Here is a 25766-nt window from a genome sequence, read left to right as displayed (position 1 = left end):
CTGTCACTCAGCTCCTTCAGTGCGGGTCCTCTTGATCTGAATCAGCTAGCCTTTCACAGCCAACATAGAACAGTGAGACAAAGCTAGGATAACTAATAGCACCCCATCCAAGAAGTGAGGGAAGGAGCCTGTGACACCAGCATTGCATGTGAGCATGGGTTTGAGTTCCGGCTGCTCTGCTTCTGATCCAGCTCACTGCTAATGCACCTAGAAGAGCAGTGGAAAGTGGCATAAATCCTTGGGCTTCTGTTACCCACATGGGAAATCCAGATGGAATTCCTGGCTCCTGGCTTCAGCCTGGCCCAGACCTCACCATTGCAGCCATTTTGGGAGTGAGTCGGTGTTGAAGATTTCTCTTTCTCTGTAACTCTCTGCCTTACACATAAATAAATCAACCTTTTAAAAATAAAAGTGAGAGGGGCCGGTGCTGTGGTGCAGCGCATTAACACCCTGACCTGAAGCGCTGGCATCCCAGGTGGGAGCCGGTTCTGTCCCGGCTGCTCTACTTCTGATCCAGCTTTCTGCTATGGCCTGGGAAAGCAGTAGAAGATGGCCCAAGTCCTTTGGCACCTGTACTCACGTGGGAGACCCAGAAGAAGCTCCTGGCTACTGGCTCCTAGCTCCTTGCTTCTGATTGGCGCAGTTCCTGCTGTTGTGGCCAACTGGGGAGTGAACCATTGGATGGAAGACCTCTCTCTCTCTCTCTCTCTGTCTCTCTGCCTCTCCTCTCTGTGTAACTCTGACTTGCAAATAAATAAATAAATCTTTTTAAAAAATAAAATAAGAGTGAGAGAACAGGGGTGTGCAGCAGGTGGTGATCCATTGAAATTTTGAAATCTGAGTACATACCAACAGTTCCTTGACTGGGGCCATTGCTGCTCCTGGGAATGATTCTCTAGTTTCTGTTTGCCCTCTGGGCTCTTGGTTCTATACACTGAGTCATTTTCTTTTTCCATAAGAAATGCTCCTTGCTTGTAGTTGTGTAATCTTTCTCAGATTCTTCCTCTCCATGGCAGGTTGAGGGTCCAAAGCATCTTTTAATTTTGTGTTGCCTCAATCCCTTTCAGTCCATGCTAGCACAGTTCACTTAAACATTTTAAAAGCATCATCTATCTTGGGTCAAATAGTCACATCTTGGATTAGATTTTTTCCCTGAAGCCATTTCCTATTTTTAAAGCATTTTCTCTTTGGAGAGAGTGGGAATGAGAATCAGTTTGACGTTTGAATCTAGCGATTCATGGCTTTTTTATACTTCATCCAAATTCTGCTTAAAAACGGAATAGCTGTTTTTATAGTGCATCTTTCTTTCTATTTATCTTGTCATAATGTTGCTATAAGAAATACATTAGCATTTCTGGAATTCTGTCTGAAAATCCCCTTAGTCAGAGACCCACTCATTCGTTTGGTAGTTTCTATTTTGCACATTACCAAAGGCAATGTTTTTGATGAACTTTCTGGTACTACATCACACAGGTCATTATCTCATTCCCCCAATAACGTTTTCCTCACTGACCTGAGTAATTTCTCCACTAGACTCCTCGATGTTCTTCCAGTGTTTACTAACACTTTTCTTGAGGTCCTTTCAGCTTCTGCTGCATCCAAGTGCCAAAGTCCCTACTCCTAGTCTTAGGGCTTTTTTTATATCAACACCCCACTTTCAGATACCTAATTTGGTTATAGTTACCTATTACTGCCTAGCAAACTACCTGCTATGGTATGTCTCCATGACAGTTCATGTTGAGGCTTAATTCCTCAATGCAGCATCGTTGAGAGGTCATGGCACGTTTAAGAGCTCTTTGGGTCATGAGGGATCCACCGTCATGAATGAATTAAAAACTCTGCTTATGGGGGTCAGCTATCTTGGGAGCTTGGCCCCATTTTCCCTCTTCTGCGCATGCCTGCTTGTCACTCTGTGTTTCTGCCACAGATGGAGCAGCACAGGGCTCTCACCAGCAGCTGAGCAGATGCCAGTGCGGTGTTCCTGGACTTTCTACTCTGCAGAACTGCGAACCTAAGTAAACCCCTTCCTTTATCCATTATCCAGCTTTGGGTATTCTGTTATAACAACAGAATATGTGCTAAGATACTACTGTAACGTTGATTGCTTAACATAAAAAGCATTTTTTTTTTAAATCTCGTGATTTGGATGATCAGTCATTCCAGCCTGGCTCAGAAGGGCAGTGCCATTCCATAAGGGCCACGTCTAGGGTTGCTCAGTTGTGTGCAGTTGATGGAGGACTGCTTCACACCTGGTGCTTTGATGAGAAATGCTGGATGCAGGGTCAGATGGGCCCCTCCCTCTCTCTGTGTAGCCTCAGGATCTCTCCACTTGGTTTCTCTGGCGGGGTAGTTTGACTTGTGTTCCAACAATCTTGCATAGAAGCTTCAAGGCTTCTTATTGACCTAGCTTTGTCAGTTAGGCATCCCTTCTGCCATGTTCTATTTATCAAGTAAGTCTCTAAGGCCAACCCAAATTAAACAGAGGCTAATTAGATTCTACCTCTTAACTGGAGAAGTGGTAACGGATTTCTAGTCATCTTTAGAATACCACAGGTCCTGTGGTAGAGTCTGCTCTCTCTTGAAATGATATTTTTAACCTAAGGTTAAAGAGATGGACATGGAGCTCTGAAGACAAAGGAAACACCTGCTGAACAATGGCAGTAATCAGTGAGGTGACAGGTGTTGGGGGGCATATTGTCGTCCTAAGTGCTCAGTGAATGTTATGTGTCAAAATTAGGGAAGCAGTATGCATAATGGTTAGGCACTAACCTTTATAGAACTAAACTGGAGCTAAACTGATTGGCTTAAAAATCTTGCTATTTCCATGTATCGGCTTTATATTGTGCCTTCCTGTGCTTCATATTAGACATGTATACAACACAGGTTACTAGAGCATACTTCATAAGTTTGTTGTGAGAATGAAAGGAACTAGTACATACATCGCTTTTAGAAGAGAATTTGACAAAAAATATATATCAGACCTGGCCATTTTTATTATTGCCTTGTAGGTCATGCAATCATATGTCTTAAGATCAATAGTTATTTTACTTGGAATCAAATTGGAGAGAAGGAAGGGGAAAAGATTAAAAAAAACTGAATAGCGTGTAAAAGCACCATTGAAATACTTGGAGCTTAGTATAAAGACCACAGCACCTTATGATTATTATTTTGTATCTTGTCATCAATTTATGTATTTCCTGAAGCACAATCAATGGACCAAATTAAGAACAGTACATTCAAGAAAGAGTAACCTAACTGGTTTAATTTTTCACATCATCTTCCCAGATTATTTGAGTTCTAATCCAGAAAACTGGGGTCAGATATATGAGGAAGGAGATATATGTCTTTCTACAAAACAGTCCTATGGGATGAAAATGGGAATTAAAAAATGTGTCAAGATATGTCCAGTTGTGCTACAGTTACAATATCTGAAGTTCAGTAACTTACTACAACAGAAACACATTTCTTTCCTTTCCCATCTATTCAGTTTGGGTCAGCAGGAAGGCGGTAAGCATCACATTCCCTCAGAGACCTAGACTGCTGAATGCTCCATTTTGACATACAAGTATCGATCTTCAAGGATCAATACAACTGTGGAAATGGACACTGGTCAATTGAGTACTGGATCTTAAAAACATCTACATTCTACCTAGAAGTGAGCACATGAGGCTCCCTCTCACATTTCAGGGGCCAAAGCAAATTGTATTTTATTGGCTAAAGACCGCACTGACTTTAAGTGGGGTGGGGAGAGGTAAAGTTACCTAATGTGTCCTCAAGGAGAAAAGCTTAACAAAGCCAGAAAGCACTACAGATTGGTGGGCTGTATTAGTATTCTACAGATAACTCTCCCCTCCTACATTTCATGGGCAGACTGTCCATTTCTACAGCAGTGGCTTTGCACCTGGCTATATGACTGACTTGGGTGAGTGAAATGCGGCAGAAGGGACAGTGTGCCAGTTCGGAGCAGAGACTGTAAGACATTGTGAATCGCTGTCAGCTCTCTTGCTTGACTACACTCTGTTATGAGAATATTCCCCAGGTAACTGATGTCACTTTAGGGAGGAGATATATGGAATGAGAGATACATGAAGCAGACTTACACTCATGCCCAACCAATAAATACCTAAACCACAGGCCTTTGGAGAAGTGGGTGTTTGTTATACAATACTGGAACCTGGGAGTTCTTTGTTAAGCAGCATTGTTTCAACAAAAAGATGAGTAATACAATGACTCAACACAGAAGGATTTCCTGAACATAGCTGCGACAGATAATGTAGGCATATGAAATAGGAACTTACTAGTTAGTATTCTAAGAGATTTAAAGTAAAATTATATGGTATTTAATTATTTGTATAATAGATAGGTACATAGGTAGGTAAATAGTTGGGGGGGGGCTTCAAAAGAGTACCTGGAAAATCTTTTAGTTCCATTTCCTGTGAGCTTTTTGAAGTACTCTTGTATACATGTAAATATTATAACTGTTAGAATTACTCATCTATTAAATAAGAACAAATTAAAATTGTAAATTCCAGTGCTGTTGAGGCTAAGATGATAAAATTAGAATGTTCTTTAACATTCCCATGCCTATGAAGTTAGCTCAGGGAAATAATTACTGTAGTATGTTCCTGCTGCCATAACAAAAAACAAATTATTATTTGGAATAATAAATTTAGAAATGTATTTCCCACAGTTCTGTAGGCTAGGGAGTGGAAGGTCAAGGAGCTGGTGGATTTGGGAGCTGGTCAGGCCTGACTCTCTGATTCCAAGATGGCTCCCTGTTCCTGCAACCTTCAGAGGGACACACGCTCCATCCTCCCATGGCAGGAGGGACATGGGGCAAGAGATGAGCGAATTCCCTTCAACCTCTTCTATGTATTTACTTTTAAAAGATTTGTTTGTTTATTTCAAAGGCAGAGTCACAGGGAGGCAGAGAGACAGAGACAGAGAGACAGAGATCTTCCATCTGCTTGTTCATTCCCCAAATGCCTGCAGCAGGCAGGACTGGCTGGACCAGGCTGAAGCCAGGAGCCAGGCACTCCATCCAGGTCTCCCACGTGGGTAACAGGGACCAAGTACTTGGCCCATGATCACTGCCTTCCCAGGTGCAGTTGCGGTAAGCTGGATGGGAAGTGGAGTGGCCTGGACTGGAACCAGCACTCAGATGTGGGGTGTGAGCACTCCAAGCAGTGGTTTAGCCTGCTGTGCCGCACTTCGGCCTCTTTTATAAGAGCACTAATCCCATTCATGAAGGTGGAGTGCTCATGACGTAATGCCCCAAAGGCTCTGCCTGTTAACACTATCACACTGGGCATTATGTCTTAGCATAGGAATTTTGGAGGGATATGTACATTCAAACAATAGTATTATTCAAAAGAGTAAAATAGTCGGGGTGCCGGATTCTGTCCCGGTTGCCCCTCTTCCAGGCCAGCTCTCTGCTGTGGCCTGGGAGTGCAGTGGAGGATGGCCCAAGTGCTTGGGCCCTGCACCCGCATGGTAGACCAGGAGAAGCACCTGGTTCCTGCCTTCGGATCAGCGCGGTGCGCTGCCCGCAGCGGCCATTGAAGGGTGAACCAATGGCAAAAGGAAGACCTTTCTCTCTGTCTCTCTCTCTCTCACTATCCACTCTGCCTGTCAAAAAAAAAAAAAAAAAAAGAGAGAGAGAGAGTAAAATAGTCAAGGCAGAAAAAAGTTCCTTATAACAATATTTATAAGAGCTTAATATTAGAAATAGCATATGGGGCCCAGCACTATGGTGTAGCAGGTAAGGTCACCACCTGCAGTATCGGCATCCTATATGGGCCCAGTTCGAGTCCTGGCTGCTCCACTTCTGATCCACCTCTCTGCTATGGCCTGGGAAAACAATAGAAGGTGGCCCAAGTCCTTGGGCCCCTGCACCCATGTGGGAGACTCGGAAGAAGCTCTTGATTCCTGGCTTCAGATTTGCGCAGCTTGGGCTGTTGCAGCCATCTAGAGAGTGAACCAGTGGATGGAAGACTCTCTCTTTTCTCTACCTCTGCCTCTCTGTAACTATGCCTTTCAAATAAATAAATAAATAAATCTTTACAAATAAATAAATAATTAAATATCATTAAAAAAGAAATAGCATAACTATATAGTATCATAAAGCTATAGTTCTGTTGACATTACAATATATTATACAGTAATTAGAATAATATATATATGAATATTCTTTAACAAGATGGAAAGATATATTTAAAAAATTATGTATTTATTATAAAAGCAGGGACACACACACTCAGAGCAATAGAGGGATAGCTCTTGTCTGCTGATTCACTCCTCAGATGCCCACAATGACTGAGTCTGGGCCAGGCTGAAGCCAGGAGCTGGGAGCTCAATCTGGGCTTGAGCCATCATCTGCTCCCTCACAGGATGTGCATTAGCAAGAATGCTGGAATCAGAAGTGGAGCCAGGACTCCAACCAGAACATGAGGTCAGGAGCCAGCAGCTTCATTCAGGTCTTCCTTGTGGGTATCAGGGACCCAAACACTTGGACTATTTTCCGGTGCTTTTCCTAGGCCATTAGCAGGGAGCTGGATTGGGAAGTGGAGCAGCGGGGCCTCGAACCAGTGCCCATATGGGATGCTGGCAACATAGGCAGCAGCTTTACCTGCTACACCAAAGCACTGACCCCCCCCCCAAGTGATATCTTAATTGTTAAACCAAACACCCAACCTGAAAAAAAAAAATAGTAAGTGAGAAAAATAATAAAAATAAAAGATGTAATTAAAACTAGATAAATAGATATGAAATACATATGGATAATGACCAAGGAGAATATGAAGTCATTTAAACATTTATCCTGGAGGAGTGGTTATAGTCATATTTTTCTTTTAAAATATAACACAGGGGCCGGTGCTGTGGCGCAGTGGGTTAATGTCCTGGCCTGAAGCACTGGCATCCCATATGGGCGCCGGTTCAAGACCCGGCTGCTCCACTTCTGATCCAGCTCTCTGCTATAGCCTGGGAAAGCAGTGGAAGATGGCCCAAGTCGTTGGGCCCCTGCACCCACGTGAGAGACCGGAAGACGCTCCTGGCTCCTGGCTTTGGATTGGCACAGCTCTGGCCGTTGCGGCCATCTGGGGAGTGAACCATCAGATGGAAGACCTCTCTCTCTCTCTGCCTCTTCTCTCTCTGTGTAATTCTGATTTTCAAATAAATAAATAAATCTTTAAAAAAACATAACACAAAAATAAATATAATCTTGAAAACAACAAAATAATTTCTATTCTAAGTATATGCTCATATGGAAAAGGCAAAAAAGTGTTTTGATTGAATGATATATATTTTTAAGACTAGAAGAAGTTTGACAAACTTAATATTGGTTAACTCTGGGTATTATGGATAATTTCTATATCCTTTTTGTATCTTTCAAATGTACAATGAATGTGTCATGAACTCTTGGTAAAAGTTATTTTAAAAATAACTGCAGGAGTGGCATTTGTCATAGATGCTGGTAAATGGCCCAGGGATGGCCACTGGGGACACCCAGTCTCCTGGGAGACCCAGATTGAGTTCCTTCTGGCTTTGGCCTTGCCCAGGCCTGGCTGTTGCAAGCCTTTGGGTAGTGAGTGAGTGGATGGGGTCTCTCTCTCTCTCTCTCTCTCTCTCTGTCTTCCCTTTCTCTCTCCCTCTCTCCCTTTCTCTTTCAAATAAATAAATAAATATTTTAAGTGAGCATATTTTCTAGCCTTAGTTCTGAGACCCCATGGTTTGCCTAATTAGTGCTAGCATTTCTTAAATGCAGTGCATGTCTGGCTGTAGACAGTCTTCCTCTGCACAAGGCAGTAGCCCATAATTTGAATTGAGACAAAACTAAATATAGCACCAAATTTAGTATGGGGGATGGAAATCTGACTCTTGCCGCCTTTTTTTTTTTTGGCCTGAGGGGCAACAGGAGATTCTTTTCAAGACAGGTGGCCTGAGAGTCTTGTTTGTCAAGTCAGACTGGACTTTAAATTTTTTCCTGGTAACATTCTAAGCTCAGAAGTAGTGTGATCTTAGCTAGGAACCAAGTGTTGGGTTTGCGGGATTCTAGGCTAGGGCCTTGGGACCGTTTGTACCCCAAATAGTTTCTTATCCTGTCTTCCCCAATCCCTACTTTCCCTGGTGATCTAATTAGTGCTCATTGGAGAACTAATCAAAGTGATGAGCAGTCAGATGATAACCCCAGGAACCCAGGCTCCCCACAGCCTCCAGCACTCCGCCATGCCAGGGACCTTCTTGCAGTAAACTCTTCAGGGGCTAAATCTGTTCTGGAGAAGACTTGTTGGCCAGATCTTTGGGACTGCAGAGAATGTATCTCTGCGGCTGGGCGGTAGAGAGGGCACCTTCTATCAGAGCCCCAGTACATAGGCTTTGAGCCTCATTAATTCTCAGACTGATCCTCTGTGAAATAAGTGTAACCAAGTCAATGTTGCCACATGTACGCACTACAAAGCTTTTTTTTTTTTTTCAAATTAAAAAAAGGTCAGTGGTAATGCTAATAATAACAGTGATTATGTCACTTCATAAAAAGGAGCTTGGGGCTGTGAGCACTCCAATTATAGCTTGTCTGAGCCTTGATGCATAAGCAGATGGATGATGGTTCAGGGTCTCGGGCAGTGCTGTCTCCAAAAAACCCTTTCCCACGATCTCACCACAACAGACACTCCGCGGGCCCCAGGTCTTCAGGACCACTGTCAGTGTTCTGAGAAGTCCAGGAACCCGCTGGCTCTTTGAAGCTAGTGATGGAGCCTTGTTGCTGTGGAAACTGAAAACCAAGGAAGGGGAAGGCCGTGACCTAAGGGGATGTCTGAGATGAAGGGGCTAGCAAGGTCGCAAGGCCTTACTAGGATGCCTCCCTTCCTAGGGTCGCAGTCCCTAGCGTAGCGGTGTAGCTCACGTGGTAGACCTGTAGAAGATGGCACCGTGTCGCGCTACGGCCATCTGGTGCTCCATCTGCATTCAGCCAGGATTGCACCTAAACCTTAGGAGACTCCGTCTCTGGCTTCGGGGTGACCTGTGGGTGGGTGGGGGTGCGCAGGCTCGCGGGAGCATCGCCGCTCCACATTCTCCCCGCGGTTGGTCGGTTGGCTTCATTCAAAGCCCCTCCTTGGGATGGGCGAGCGACTGGCACGCGGCGCCCTGGAAGCCGCCTGCCCTTCTGCCAGCGCCGATGGTTGGAGCCGGCGGGAGAGGGCCGGAGCCGCGAGGGTGTGACCGGCGGCCAGGGACCTCCCGCGCACGCCGGCGGTCGGAGCCCCGCCTCCGCTCGCGGTTGACAGCTCAGCTGGTGCGCGCGGCTCGTGCCAGCCAGACGCGTCTCAGCCCGGGAGGCTGCCCGCACGGCCCGGCGCCGCTGCGCTCCGCTCGCTCGGCGCTCAGCCTCCCGCCGAGAACAGTCCCTGCCTTGTGCCGCTCGCACGGTGAGGGGACGCTCGGCCGCGGGACTCGGGTTTCTGAAAAAGCAGGAGCCGAGCTCTCTCCCTCGCCGCCGACGCCGCCGCAGAAGGAAGGAGCTGGGGAGGAGAACGCCGGGGCTTCTCGCACTGGAGATTCTTGGGCAAGGCTTCTCTTTTTCCCAGGGGGCTGCCCCTCCCGGGTGAGCAGCGTCCCGCGGGTAAGGAAGCACCTGGAGGATGGAGCAGGCGTGGAGGTGGGTGAGCTGCTGCTTTATCGCATATTTTCGCATTCTCGACGTGGTGTCCCCTCCCCGCCCCCAGCGCCGGAGCCAGAGGTCGCCCCTCCCCACCTGGGGCCGTGGGTCGCTCCTTGTCCCCCCACTCCACCCGCACTCCACACCCTGCCTCGCCCTCCCCGCTTCCCAGCCCACCTCTGGGTCCTCCTGCTTGCACATGTTCTGTTCTCTGGTGGTGGTGTTCCCCTTGCTGAATGACTCCCTGCCACCTACTCTGGATGTTAAAAATAACCAGTGGAGGCTGCCTGGAAGTTTTTGTGGAAACGCTTCTGCCTCTTCCTTGTTCTTGGAGCTCTCTTTCCCACAGACTGGGGGGAATCCAGAGGTCTTTCTCTAGAGATACCTTTGATTTCAGATACTTGGAGCAATGTCATCCTCACCCTTCCACGGTTTCCTTTCCCACTTCACCATCCACACCTTGCACAAAGACGAAGAGGACTTGAGTGAGCAGGGCCGGGCAGTGCTCATGTCCAGAGGGGCCTTCAGTTGCAACCGACTTTGGGAGAGGAAAGGGACCAGGAGGCGCTTGCTGCTGGTCAGGCGTTCCTGGGGCCCGGTGACAGCTTGGAGGTCAGATTTTGGAGATTCCCAGTGAAATCGGGCATCCCTTACTCCCCCTTCAAATATACTGTAAAATGGAGCTCACTCAAGGAAGGGTTCAGGATAAAAGACCATGTATTTGGACAAATTTTTTGTTTTTAGTGGGAGAGCTGGTGTGGAGTCAGTGTCCCAGAGATGGTTCCATGACAGGTACACTTCTATCTCCAGTATCTGACTCCTGACCCACTGAAGACTGTGCAAACACAGAGGGCAAATTTGGGGCTTTAACAGTACTTATTGTTGAGCTCAACAGGAGTGCATGGTATAAAGTGACTTTGAAAGAAAGAGAAAATTCAAGCATAGGGTGTGTTGATAGAAATGTTGGTAGAACGGTCTAGATCTATTAGTGATGATTCTGCTTTGGGCTCATTTCTGCAGTTCTCAGGGCTGTTGTAGAGGATGGCTCTGCTTTGGGCACCGCTAAGATAAAAGAGTTGAATCAAGAGACACAAGGGGTCCCAAAGCCAGGTGCTCTTTAGACTGAAGAAGTGAAGACTGGGAGAAGTGAGTAGCTGACTTCAAAGATCTGAGCAGCAGTTGGTGACAGAGGATTTAGATCAATTTAGAATCCCTCTTACAAGGACAGAGCAACCTGTAGAGACAATGGCAGCGGGGGGCGGGAGGGGGGGAGTTAAGGCTGAGTATAAGGAAAAGGCCTTCCAACAAATGAGCTACCTGGACAGTAAAGAGAGTCCTGACCCTGGAGTTATTCAGCCAAGGCCAGATGGCTATGAGAGTGAGTATCAGGGGTTCTTGCTTTCCAGTGGTTTTCATACTTTTTAAAAAAAGAATTACTGATTAAGCTTTTTGAACTTTATATATACATTTAAGAACTTCAGGCAAATTCAGAAATAACTCAGATAAATCACAAATCATATATTTATAGTCCAGTTAATTTCACAAACTGAGTATACCCACATGATGGGCACTCAGTTCAAGAAAGTGGACATCCATGGTGTCTCTGAAGTCCTCCTTAGGACTCCAGCAGCGGCCATCATCCTTATTTTTGACATTGACTGGTTTTGCCTAGTTTTGAACTTTATGTAAATGAAATTGTCTGCTGTTTACTTTTTTGTATCCAGCTTCTTTTGCTCTGGCTTATGCTTTTGGGATTCTAGGACATTGTTGTGTGGAGTTGTAGTTTATTTATTCTCGCTTCTAAGTAAGATTCCATTGGGTGTAAATATATCAAACTTATTGACCCATTCCACTGTTGATAGGCATTTGGGGGGCTTCCCCTTTGGAGCTATTGCAGATGGTGTTACTATGAATGTTCCTGTACATGTCTTTGATCAACATTTGTACACACTCCTGTGAAGTAAATAAATAGTATAATCGCTGGGTGACAGGAAATGCATGTTTAGTTTTAGTAAATATTGCCAAGTTGTTTTCTAAACTGGTTATAAAAGAAGTTTCTTTTTTTTTTTTTTTTTTTTTTTTTTAATTTTTGACAGGCAGAGTGGACAGTGAGAGAGAGAGACAGAGAGAAAGGTCTTCCTTTTTGGCCGTTGGCTCACCCTCCAATGGCTGCCGCGGCCAGTGTGCCGCGGCCAGCGCTCCACGCTGATCCAAAGGCAGGAGCCAGGTGCTTATCCTGGTCTCCCATGGGGTGCAGGGCCCAAGCACTTGGGCCATCCTCCACTGCACTCCCTGGTCACAGCAGAGAGCTGGCCTGGAAGAGAGGCAACCGGGACAGAATCCAGCGCCCTGACCGGGACTAGAACCCGGTGTGCCGGCACCACTAGGCGGAGGATTAGCCTGTTGAGCCACGGTGCCGGCTTTTTTTTTTTTTTTTTTTAATTTTTTTTTATTTTTTTGACAGGCAGAGTGGACAATGAGAGAGAGACAGAGAGAAAGGTCTTCCTTTTGCCATTGGTTCACCCTCCAATGGCCGCCGCGGTAGGCGCGCTGCGGCCAGCGCACCGTGCTGATCCGATGGCAGGAGCCAGGTGCTTATCCTAGTCTCCCATGGGGTGTAGGACCCAAGGACTTGGGCCATCCTCCACTGCACTCCCTGGCCACAGCAGAGAGCTGGCCTGGAAGAGGGGCAACCGGGACAGGATCGGTGCCCCGACCGGGACTAGAACCCGGTGTGCTGGCGCCGCAAGGCGGAGGATTAGCCTAGTGAGCTGCGGCGCCGGCCAAAAGAAGTTTCTAAAGAGTGTATCCAAAGGGTAGAGACAAAGCGCAAAGGTACTCCACATCACTAGGCATTAGGGAAATACAGATTAGAACCAAGATACCATGCTACACACAAATCAGAGTTGCTGGAATTAAAAAGAGAAAATATCAAATGTTAAGGAGAGGAACAGTCACAACTTTAACATTGTTTTAAAACTCTTATCCACAATAAGAAACTTATCTATGTTGCAGGCAAGTACACTTACATAGTAACAAAAAAAAATTTCATGCAACAATACTTAACCTTAGGATGTGTTTTGTATTCTGATATTTTCTATTCTTTTTCTTTAAATAACAAATCCGGTTCTGACTCATTGAGTGTATTTCACCACCTAATGGGTCACAGTTGGAAAAATCCTATAATCACGGATGATGGCCGACGTCTCAGATCTTTGCTAGCTCAGAGATCAGACTTGTTCATAAACACTTTTTAAAAATTCGAGAACCCCAAAAAGGCCAAGCACTGAGGATGAAACGATAAAAGAAAGCAGGTCTCTGTCTTGGGGTCTTTCTAGCCTTATCAGCTGTAACTTTAACCTGTAACCTGCAGAGGTTTGGGCAGGGATATGCACTGGCTGCTCGGGGAACACAGGGGAAAAGCACAACCTGGAGGAGTCAACATAAAAGTGAACTCTAATTGCTTCCTTTTATCAAACACTCTTTTGGAGGGAATCCTTTTTCATACTTTATTTCACTGGATCCCCACAGCCTATGAGGTAAATGTTGTTATACTCACTTTTAAGACAAGGAAACTAAATTTTAGAGAGATTTAATGATTTTCTGAGGATGACAAATATAGTTTAGGAGGCAGGACAGCCTGGAACTATCCAGTTCCAAACTGTATGCTCCTAATTGCTTTACATGAGTTGAATCTTGCAAGTGACTCCGTTTCTGAGTTGAGTTTATCATGACACTCTTAATCCTATGGATAGGCGTAAGTCTACGCTCTTATTCCCAAATTTCATTTCGGGTAGCTCCTGAAAGCCCCTCACCCTGGAACTTTATATAAATAAAATTATACTCTGTGTTCTCTTGTTGTACCCAGTGGTTTGGTTTTGGGATTCTTCTGTATTGTTGTATCTAGTTGTAGTTCATTTATTCTTGTTGTGTGTAAATACATTACATTTATTCATCCATTCCATTATTGGTAGGTATTTAGGCAACTTTCAGTTTAGAGCCATTGAAAATGGTGTTGCCATGAAATTCCCGTACGTGTCTGTTGGTGAACATGTGTTACACTTCCGTTGAGAAATGGAATAGGTCCTGCACATGAACTCTTACCTTTTTTATGTTGCTCAGTCTACCCACAAAGGACAGAGTGGTGGGTATTTGCATTTCCAAAGTTAGGTGTCCTCTACTCTCAGATGCACAACGTGTCCCCCTCACAGCTCCCTGACAGTGGTTTTTTTTTTCTCCAGTGACAGTTTCCTGACTTGCCAGCCTTTTTGGTTAAATCACCTAAGAAGAGCATGGGTGGCTGTGGATCAGCCAGTTTCCCATGAACATATTGGCCCCCTTAGAAGCTGATGTGATAATTAATCACACTGATACCCCTAAATAGGGTAAGAATTGTCAACGTGATAGAGAGATAGCTTCCTGGCTAGGTAGATGGGGACAGGGGACCCTCCCCACTGTCTGGAGATGAGAGAAAAGTCAAGCAACCGACTTCCGTGAAGGATCATGATGTCATGTGCTAGTCCTTGTAATCAAGGTTTTTCTGTGCTCTTGTAACTGATCTGGGTAACTAGAATTCTGTGGGGCTTGGGAAAAGTTTCATGTGTTTTCCATTGAGTCTTGATTGGAACCATCATCCAATTAGCCACTTAAAACCATCCCTCTCCTGGGCCAATCTCAAGAACTTTCCCTTTTACAGCCAATAAAATCCCTAGACAGTCAGCTTCAAGATAGTTCTTTCTCCATCACCCCTCTCAGCATTGCTAGGAGATTTTTTTCCTTTCATTCTTTAACTTCTCTGCTCTCTTTTAACAAACCTCTTCTGCTTTACACACTCTCCCTTGTCCATGCTTTGCATTCTTGGATACAAGACACAGAGCGGGTAGAGAACAAGAAGCACAGAGCCCTGCAACAGAAGGAACAAGTTTATGGAGATGAAGAACTTAGAGAGAATGGTAGTTTTTCTGACCTTGTAAATATAACAATAAGGCAAAGAACTTCTGTTCTAAAACTTTTAACATTCATATATCTGGACTATTAGCTCCCTCGCCTTCAACTTTCGTTACGGAGAGTATATCAAGGCCACTGTTTGTATTAATTACCGATGGCTGCTGTAACGAATTCCCACAAACATAGTGACTTAAAACAACTCAACTTTATTACCTTGCTGTTCTGGAGGCCAGACACTAAAATGTGGACACCCCAGGGAGGCCATTATTCAGCCTAGCACACTATTTAATGCTGGAAAAAAAATTACTAATTCACTTCCCCTTTAGGTGGGAATATTCTTGTTCCTAGTGTATGGGAAAGTTGAATAAAAGGTGAATCATATATAAACCTTACCCAGTGTGCCTGAACAAATAACTCAAGGAGAACTAAACTTGAAATATTTCAGGTCAACCTATAAAACTGACAGGGAGGGAAGAAAAGCTAATTGACTAGTCTGTTTGATATTGTCCTGTAATTTGATGTAATAAACTTCAAGCATTGACTGTATTTGCCTACTGTGTCTGAAAATTTGGATTATCATCCAAGAAAAATAATAATGCAGTTTCAAAATTGAAGAATTTTTATTTTATTTCTTGTCTGCCACAAAAACTACAACACTTCAAGTAAGAAAAGATGCTCATTGATAACTTATTTGCATTTATTCTGCTATATATTAGTACTTAGCCTTGAGGAGTCAGGGATATGCATTTCTCTTTGAATTCCTGGGGAGTTTCTGATCAGAGATGGCATGTCACCCCATTTTGCAGATGTGGCTCTGAGGGTAGATGGTTTACATGATTTCTTGGCATTGACAACTGGTATGCATTGTTGCATGAAGGTTTGGTAAATTCCCATATCTTTGCTTATCATGGTGGTGGTACTTTGGACATAACATATTATTACTGAAACACCTTTGGACACTGAATTCCTGTTTAATATTCATGCTGCTTGTGTTGGCATTGTGGCACAGTGGGTTAAGCTGCTGCCTGTTGACACCAGCATCCATATGAACACTGCTTAGAGTCCTGGCTGCTCCACTTCTGATCAGCTCCTTGTCAATGTGTCCGGGAAAGCAGTGGAAGATAGCCCAAGTGATTGGGCTCCTGCCATCCACATGGGAGACTTGGATGGAGTTCCAGGCCTGGCCCAGTCCTGGATGCTGCAGCCATTTGGGGAGTGAATCAGTAAATGGATGATCTCTCTCTCTCTCTCTCTCTTTCTCCCTCTCTCTTTGTAACTCTGCCTTTCAAATAAATAAAATAAACCTTTTTAAGAAAATAATATTCAGTGCTGCTAACAATTTTTTTCCTGCATTTTGAGAAGGAAAATATCTGCCTTGGCAACCCTGGTCTACTTTTCAATAGGCCTCTACTTAGATTTTGGCTTGGGGGACTTGCTCAGTCATTTTCACTCCTACTTGCTTATTTCCCATGGATCAGCTGTGTCTGGAGCATCGTCCCTACTGGCATTCAGCTTTAAGCTGAGGCTGGATTTGAAATGCCAGAAGATTGGGAAGGGGTTGTTTGTTTTTCTTTGAAAGAATGAGTGGCCTGGCGCTTGCGACATTGTCGTCTGCATGTCCAGGCTTTCCTGACTATGGCTGCGGGGTTAGCTTTGCAGGGCTGCATGAAGCACCTATTCATTCTATGGGTGCCCCAGTGTCAACTCTGTTGACACCGACTCTGTTTTATAAATAAAATTCCAAACAGGGCTCAGAATGGTGCACAAGTTGTGTGTGGCAAACATTGAAATAGGATTCAAAGTTAGAAGAAAGTCCAGAATAAAAGAGATGGCATGATGACCCCAGGTGGCTCTTTCCAGTTTTATTTTTAAGCATTCAAGTGCACTGAGGCCTTGTTTTCTCCATCTCAGAGCCATCTTCTGGGTTCTGTGCCCAGCAAGACAAATGTGATCTGATTTTTATTTTCTGAACCCTCATGGCTAAAGCACTTTTAGTTACAGACTATTAATAATTTTTATATTAGTCATATTTTATACTTTCATAGCACTTTAATGGCCTGTCAAGCATTTTCCCTTAATCTATATCATTTTTTTCCCCATCCTTTTCTGCTTATTACATTCTGCAAGAACTTCTTTCTCCCTTGGCTTCTCCATGGCCTTTTAGGGAAGAAGTGATTTGCAGCTGGTGCTTCTCATGGTAGCCAGGGTGGTGGGGAATACACACAAAGAAGCAATAACCACTGATGCGTAGAAAGCATGGGTAGATAAAATCAAACAATTTCTAGCATTACACACAATTTAAGAATGTATTTATATCTATTTCAAAATGTAGCATATTTTACTCCATGTAGAACAACATGTCCTATGGAGTTACAATACTTTACTTAATCATTCCCTTCTACTGAGACCTATGGGTTTCCAACTTTTAACTATTACAGATATCACTGGATAAAGACCTAGGTGCGTAAGACACCTTCTTCCACAGGAGTATTTTTGAATGACAAATGTTCAGAAGTAGGATTACTAAGTCATACAGTTCTGGTTCTTAAAAATACATTGCAAATTATGTAGTTGTAGTGTCATGAAAGACTGTTGCATTCCCTTAAATACATTTTTTAAAAATATTTTATTTATTTATTTGACAGGTAGAGTTACAGACAGTGAGAGAGAGAGACAGGTCTTCCTTCCATTGGTTCACTCTCCAAATGGCTGCAACGGCCATCATCCCCCAAATGGCTGATCCAAAGCCAGGAGCCAGGTGCTTCTTCCTGGTTTCCCATGTGGGTGCAGGGGCCCAAGCACTTGGACCATCTTTTACTGCTATACCAGGCCACAGCAGAGAGCTGGACTGGAAGAGGAGCAGCCGGGACTAGAACCGGCACCCATATGGGATGCCGGCGCCACAGGAGGATTAACCAAGTGAGCCACGGCGTCAGCCCCATCCCTTCAATACATTTTCAAGACCTGAATTCCCATTTTGCAGAGGTGGAAGTGAGGCACACTGATAGGAAGTGTGACTTTGTAGCCTCATTCCCAGCTGTACCTTCTCTAGGGTGCAGTGCTTCACGGTTGCCGTCCATGTTTGTTGCTGTTGGGAGGTGTTTTCTGAAATGGCAATAAACACAGTTTTTAATTTCTTTTTTTTTGCTTCTGACTAGCATGTCATAATTGTAAATATGGAATGCAGTGTGATATTTCAGCACATGTATGTAGTGCGCACTTATCAAATCAGAGCAAGGAGACAGTCTCCTTATCATTACCCTACATTTGCAGCCTTTGAGTTCCTCAAAAATGGTAAAATAACAATGATTTGTTGTGAGCTGTAGTCATCCTGCTGTGCCATGAAACACTCAGATTATCCTTGCTACCTAAGTGTATTTTGATACCCATTATCTGGCCTCTTGTATCCCTGGTAATCCCTATTCTATGTGCAGATTGACATGTTTTTTAGGCTCCACCTAAGAAGGAGAACAAGCAGCATTTGTCTTTCCGTGTCTGGCTTATTTCACTTAGCATGTCTTCCAGTTCCTTTTGTTTTGCTGCAGATGATAGGATTTATTCATTGTATGACTGAATAACATTCCACTGTATTTATATGACACATTTACTTTATCTACACAACTGTTCATAGACACCTTGCTGCTATAAACTTGGGAGTATCTTTTTAATATTATGATTTAACTTATTTTGGATGTATATCCTCTAGTGGGGCTGCTGGATCATGTGATAGATACATTTGAAGTTTTTAGAGGGTTTTTTTTTTTTTTTTTGACAGGCAGAGTGGATAGTGAGAGAGAGAGAGACAGAGAGGAAGGTCTTCCTTTTTGCCGTTGGTTCACCCTCTAATGGCCGCTGCGGCCGGCGCACCGCGCTGATCCAAAGGCAGGAGCCAGGTGCTTCTCCTGGTCTCCCATGGGGTGCAGGGTCCAAGCACTTGGGCCATCCTCCACTGCACTCCCTGGCCACAGCAGAGAGCTGGCCTGGAAGAGGGGCAACCGGGACAGAATCCGGCGCCCCAACCGGGACTAGAACCCGTTGTGCCAGCGCCGCAGGCGGAGGATTAGCCTATTGAGCCACGGCGCCGGCCTATATTAGTATCTTTTTAATTGCTCAGGGCCACTTCATCTGTTCTGTGTTATTTGTAGTTTTATTTGCATTTGGGAACTATTTTCCATATATGTTTTATTTTTGAAGATTTTTATTTATTTATTTGAGAGGTAGAATTACATACAGAAAGTGGAGGGACAGAGAGAAAGGTCTTCCATTCGCTGGTTTACTCCCCAAATGGCCACAATGGCAGGAGCTGGGCTGATCTGAAGCCAGGAACCAGGAACTTCTTCTGGGTCTCCCACGTGAGTGCAGGGGCCCAAGCACTTAGGCCATCTTCCACTGCTTTCCCAGACCATTAGCAGAGAGCTGGATGGAAGAGGAGTAGCTGGGACACAAACCTGCACCCATGTAGGATGCCGGCACCACAGGCAGAGGCTTAACCTACTGCGCTACAGCACTGGGCCCTCTCTCTATTTTTTTAATTTAAATTTTATTTATTTGTTTTTCATCTTTTTGGAGAGCGTGGACAGAGAGAGAGAGAATCTATCTTCCACCTGCTGGTTCATTTTTCTAATACCCACAAAAGCAATGGCTGGGCCAGGCTGAAGCCTGGGTCTCTCACATGGGTAGCAGGGACCCAAATGCTTGAGCCATTACCTTCTGCCTCCCAGGGTGTGCGTTAGCAGGAAGCTGGAATTGAAAGTGGAGCCAGTGCATCTTACTGCACTAAATGCTTTTCCTGTTTTCTTAAAGAAAATTTTAATATAAGAAAGTTAACAGTGGATGTAAATTACTCAAAATAATATGTACATATTAGTATGTCTATTGCAAGAAAAAAAGAACATGATGCTATATTTGGTTATGGGATTATGAGCAATGCTCTTTATATGCTGCTTTAAAACAAAGTCAATTTTTTTTTTTTTTGGTAACAGAACTTTCTGTTTCTTTCTATCAAGTGTCAACATGTAAAGTTTGGAAATGAATTGGTTTTAGAAAGATTTTTTTTTTCTGTGCATTTCTTAGAGATTTTCAGGTTATTGGCACCACAGGAGGGGCTTTATTCCCAGCAGACCTAGGGAGCAAGTTGTAGAATAATTGTTACTTTATTCACTCTGAGCTAAAATTATTATGCGTGGGCTGTAATATACCGGCTGTTCCCACCTACACACCTAGCCTTGCCTTTGCTAGGATAATTTTGTTTATCCTTCAGGGTTTAACTTCAGCATTACCTACTTTGGGAATAATTTTTGGCACCTGGTTCTGGGTGTTTTCTGTAGCCAGAACATGTACTGCTCACTGTGTTATAGCATACAGTTAGATGGCTTGTTTGGTAAACCCTAAATTTATAGGAAGAATGTACTAACTGTTGCCTCTAAATCTTCAGCATCTAATGTTGTTTCTAGCTCTAAGTAGATCCTCAGTTAAGAACTTTCCAGAGCATATTTCCTGAAAGGCTGAAAGGAATATCTCTTTGGTAGAATATCTCATTATTGAACAGATGTAACAGGTTATCAAAGTTTCTTACCATTATACATTTCCTGCCACTCACTTGGGAGACGTGGATTGAGTTGCGGGATTCCAGTTTGAACCTCAACCTAATCTTGGCCTTTGTGGTCATCTGGAGGATGAATCAGAGGATGGGAGCTCTTGCTATTTCTCTCCCCCAATCCCAGGCTCTCAAATAAAAAAAAGGAACACATTTAACAAGTACATTCCCCACAACCTTTGATTTCAGTAGTATAAACAAAAGCAAGACACAACATGCATGTTCAATACTATTTCTATTTTGTAGACTTCACATAGGCAAATGCTGTGAATAACAACTGACAGCAAATACATAAACATCATTTTTAGTGTTGCCTTTCGGTGGTTGACTTTTTAATTTAATTTTATTTATTTTATTATTATTTTTTTTCTTTTTGACAGGCAGAGTGGACAATGAGAGAGAGACAGAGAGAAAGGTCTTCCTTTGCCGATGGATCACCCTCCAATGGCCGCCGCGGTTGGTGCGCTGCGGCCGGCGCACCGCGCTGATCCGATGGCAGGAGCCAGGTGCTTCTCCTGGTCTCCCATGGGGTGCAGAGCCCAAGGACTTGGGCCATCCTCCACTGCACTCCCGGGCCACAGCAGAGAACTGGCCTGGAAGAGGGGCAACCGGGACAGGATTGGTGCCCCGACCGGGACTAGAACTCGGTGTGCTGGCGCCGCAAGGCGGAGGATTAGCCTAGTGAGCCGCGATGCCGGCCTTTTTTTTTTTTTTAAGATTTATTTATTTATTTGAAAGGCAGGGTTACAGAGAGGTAGAGGCAGAGAGAGCGAGCGAGCGAGAGAGAGAGAGGGAGGTCTTTCATCTTCTGGTTCATTCCCCAGATGGCCGATCCAAAGCCAGGAGCCAAGAGCTTCTTCCAGGTCTCCCAGACAGGTGCAGGGGCCCAAGGAATTGGGCCATCTTCCACTACTTTCCTAGGCCACAGCAGAGAGCTGATTCAGGAGTGGAGCAACTGGAACTTGAACTAGTGCCCATATGGGATGCCGGCACTGCAGGCAGTGGCTTTACCCACTATGCCACAGTGCTGGCCCCTGGATATAATTCTTAAAAAATTATTCAAGAACCCCGCCTACCCCCCCCCCCCCCCGAGAGAGAGAAAGAGAGAGAGAGAGAGAGAGAGAATGAGATTCCATTTGCTGGTTCACTCCCAAGGTGTTTACCAGGGCTGGGCCAGGGCTGAAACTGGGGGATAAGAACTCAATCCAGGTCTCCTAAATGGATGGCAGGAACCCTGATACTTGGACCATCACCTCTGTCTCCCAGGATCTTCATTAGTAGGAAGCTAGAGTCAGAAGCTGGAAGAGGGTGTCAACCCAGGCACTCTGTCGTGGGCTGCCGGCCATCCAGGCCAAATGCCCACCACTACCTTTATATTTTTACAATGTTATATAATTTCTCTGAACCTTAATGGATAGCATCAAGGAAAATTAATGTTGTTTATGTTAGAATGAAAAATTAGTGCACAAGCAGAAAAACAAAAAGCCAGAGAACTTGTTGCAGATGCATCATGATATTTGTAGTTCACTGTAGCTGTTGAAGGCTTAGCACTGCAGGCAACTGCCTTGCAGAGTTCCATTTGATTGTGGTCACTCTCAGTGAATGGACTGTGTTGAGTGAAAGGAATAATTACAGCTTGCACTGGAGAAAAGTGCGTGTTTCTGGATCAGTGCCAAGTGGACTCACACTTAGTGTGCTGAGTGGCTCACAGTGATGCGCCTGTCTCCTGAGGGGCTTTGCCAGTCAAGCATCCCAGCTTGCAGAGATTGTAATGATAGGTCTTGAGATGGGAAAAATTATCATCTCACTGTGGTTATTATATAATAGTCTTCCGTTCTGCATCTGTGACTTCCACCTCTATTTGCATTTGAATATGTATTTCTGCAATGTTACCAAATGGGGGTATTTTGGCAACATGTGTAAGGAAGAATATGTACTCAGTGTCTCTTCTTGGCAAGAAAAACAAAACAGATTGAGAAGTCTCAGATCTTGTTCCCTAATGTCCATTTCCACTTTGTTCCATCACCTGAGGGAGGTGTGACTAGGAGATCGGGAACAGGGAGGAATGAACTGATGGATGACTCGCATTTCAAGATAGAGCTATATAAAAAGTCATCCAACCACTTCCCTTTCAGGGTTCTAATTCTTTTATCACATGGCATTTGCAACCCCAGCACTCCCATATTTAAGTGCAAGCTGTGTATAGCAAGAATGAGCTGCTATTCCAAGTCAGGATTTGAGTCGAAAGCCCGTCTCCTTAGCACAGCACATAGGTCACTATTCCTTTCACTTCAGCTTCTTAGGGACCAGTTCCCTGGAGTCAAGCCAGATACCAAGGAGCTTCCCTGCAAATGAGTGGGAAAAAATAAGGTCTGTTGCAAAGAGTAAGGTTTGCAGTTAGACAGAGTTTTCAAGTTCAGGCCTTGACATCAACTTCGTGATCTGGGGCAAATTGAATTCATCCTTCCAGGCCTCTTGTTTCACGACTGTAAGTAGAAATTACAGCACCTACTTTCCAGAATGTTGTGAGGCTTGGATGAGATAATGCCTGGGAAGTATTAGCCACGTGATAAATTGTGGAAGCCTTATTGGTGGTGATGGTGGTGACTGTGTCCAAAATGATGGTTCTTTCATGCAAGATTAGTGTTCAGGAGAATTCCAAAGCAAAACAAACCCAAGAAACATGTTGAACTGTGAAGTTATAAACAGGCAGTCTGGAAATTGCTTCCTGTAGATGTCTTTGTTTTTAAGCTGACACTGCTTATGAAATCCTACCATTCATAAATTGTCAGGGCCAGAGCCTCACATATTGAAAAAAAAAGAAAAGAAAAAGAGGGGTAGACTACAGTTCTTTAAACTCTTTGGCATTTGTCATGGTTGAATATGGTGGATGTGAATAAAAAATGTGAAAAAAGGATCTTTGAACATCAGAGATATTTCTTCCATTTGAAGCAGAATCTAGCAGCTCATGTCAATTGAACTTTACCAATATGGGAACTAGAAGAGAATGCGTGCTTGGTTCAATGCCTAATACTGTGGAGACCCCACGAAATGGCAAACTTTAGCCATCTGAATGCCATATCACATGCCCCCCACTGTTTGAAAAAGACACACTGAATCTAATCTCTTACTTATTTCATCTTCTGTTAAGGTCAATAATTAGGAAGAACAATGTGATTAAATCAATACATTCTTCAAATATTTTTGCAGTAAGAATTAAGCCTTTGTTAAAATAGAAAACAGAGACAGAGAAGATAATCACCTGTATTTTCTACCATCCTAAAACCCGACCCCTTTCCATTTCTCCAGGGTCTTTTCTAGTCTGTATCTGTAGGTTATTTTTATGGTGGTGCAAATCTTAGCGCCGACCCTTTCTTGCTGACTATTCTAAACTGTTGTTGGGGATTCCAAGTGATTAGAGAAAGCTATAGTCGTTGAGAAGGGCAGTGAAATTTAAGAACTGGTTTTCCTCCCCCTTTACATTCCAACCTGAAGGGTAGAGTTTGGGGAGAAAAACTTAAGAAGAGGGAAAGGTTAAAAAAAAAAAAGTTGGGAAGAGTCCTAAGGAGTAGTTTATGACTGTTGAGCTAGAAGGTTGGGAGGGGTGTGTGTGTGTGTGTGTGTGTGTGAGAGAGAGAGAGAGAAAGAGAGAGAGAGAGAGAGAGAGATAGGTGCAAGCCCTGAGCACACTTTCATTTTCATTTTTCTATCTAGGGCCTTTTCATATTTCCTGTGTATTTATAGCCATTCTTAAAGACCTAGATCCAATGTTCTCTGTTTTTTGTGGTTTTTTTGGGGTAGGTTTCCTAGACAACTCCCCACCAGAACAAAATTAATTGCTATTTTGTGTGTTTTCTGGAATCCCTGTGAAATCCTATTTTCTCATAATTATCTATTTAAATCACATTCTGCCTCCCCAGTAGATTCTGAGTTCTTTGACAGTGTATGTAGCGTCTCACTTTGTGTCTCCAGTACCTGGCATGTAACAAACATCTGAACAAATTTTTATGAAATTGGGGGCTGGCATAATGGCATAGTAGGTAAAGCTACCACCTGAGATGCCAGCATTCCATATGGGTGCTTATCTGTGTCCTGGCTGCTCCACTTCTTATTTAGCTCCCTGCTGATGTGTCTGGGAAAGCAGCAGAGAGTGGGGTCCTGCTGCCACATGAGAGACCTGGATGAAACCCTTGGCTTCTGGCTTCAGCCTGGCCCAGCCCCAGTTTTGTGGCATCTAGAGAGTGAACCAGCAGATGGAAAGTTCTCTCTGTCTCTCCTCTTTCTTTAACTCTGACTTGTAAATAAATAAATAAATCTTTAAAAAATGTTTATGAAATGGAATTAAACTTAAAAGTAGAAATCCAGGCCCAGGTTTGTACTATAAGTAATGCTAATGCAGATTGTCCATTTTTTCATTTTTGTTTATAATAACAATCCCATGATTAACAGAAGCTGGAGAGACAGAAAATGCCTCTGGTAGCTGGTTTTTGTCCCCACAATTGGGAGATGCTCAGCAAGGGTGTTGGTGAGTGAGGAAGTGGGGCACAGACTATGTGGTGCTCAGAAAAGCCTAAGAGTATGTGAGTGGCCTGTGGGGGAGGGGTGGTTCATAAATCACCACCTCTTTGGGACTTTGGACATCCAGATGGGATGAAATAACCTGAGGCTAATTAGTTTAATAAGTGAGGCTGATAGCCCTTTACATTCCGTTTTGGTGGTAACCTTGGTCCTGGGATGCAACTGTATAATACTCTATAAAGACTTGCTGTAGAACCTGCTTTATAAGTGATCACCATCTTGTCATTCCTTGTGAATAAGATGGTCCATTAAGGTGATCTGTGACTCTTCTCACTCCACAAATTGAACAGGCCAGGCTACAAGCAATCACACCCAATATGCCGTTGTCAAGGAAAGTCTGTACCTGCTGTATAGAAAATGCCTTGGTGGAAAGGAAGAAGGAACAGAAGTTTTGTAGCCCTGCCTGAAATGTCATGAGAGACTACACTGCTGGGATCAGTGAGTGAGATGCTTGATTCTTGAAAGGAGCTGTATCCATAGCTAATTTCAAGCAAGCAAAATTGAGTACCTGGGATACAGACTGGCTATGGTTGAAACTATCATTCTTAGAAAATTACTGGAAGAAATCATCAGCACATTTTGACAGCATCAGAACACCAGGAAGTGACAGATGGCTTTTGGAAGAGCAATTATTTTCTGATCATTCTCAACTTAATCATCTTGGAAAACTATAGGAAAAACAAGTAATAGGGCACATTAGATGTTGATATTTTGCTTCAGTTTAATAACTTAATAGGTACTTATCAACAAATCAAGAATGTACGGGTTGTATACCATGTATAAATTAGAAGGTGAACAGCTTCTGAGTGGGTTATATTCTGAAAGAGTGTGGTTCTTCCAACTAAGCAGCCACAGTGTTTTGGCAAGAACATTAAAATGCACTTGATTTTAGTGGAGTTGGTATTGGTAATAATAGATAGAGAAGGTGGGGATAAAGTGAATGGTAAGGCTTATTGAGGAAAAGTATAATTTTCTTGTACAGGAAAAGCA

General features: G+C 43.9%; 1 protein-coding gene across 4 annotated transcripts in view; it reads left to right on the top strand.

Moving 5' to 3' along the window:
- The window catches only part of LOC133760110 (myomegalin-like), a 228226-nt gene that overhangs the window by 21378 nt on the left and 181082 nt on the right, over nucleotides 1-25766 (top strand). For 3 of the 4 annotated variants that reach the window (XM_062192092.1, XM_062192085.1, XM_062192090.1), the window contains exon 1: nucleotides 9384-9655. The exons of the other annotated variant lie outside the window; for it this stretch is intronic. In XM_062192092.1, coding sequence (XP_062048076.1) covers nucleotides 9639-9655 — 17 coding nt within the window. In that variant the 5' untranslated portion in view covers nucleotides 9384-9638. Of the gene's footprint in view, nucleotides 1-9383; nucleotides 9656-25766 lie in introns of those variants that run through there. 4 annotated transcript variants of the gene reach the window in all.

The sequence above is a fragment of the Lepus europaeus genome, chromosome 5 (assembly GCF_033115175.1).
Source record: "Lepus europaeus isolate LE1 chromosome 5, mLepTim1.pri, whole genome shotgun sequence".
NCBI lineage: Eukaryota > Metazoa > Chordata > Mammalia > Lagomorpha > Leporidae > Lepus > Lepus europaeus.
This window is presented reverse-complemented; position numbering and strand designations above follow the sequence as displayed.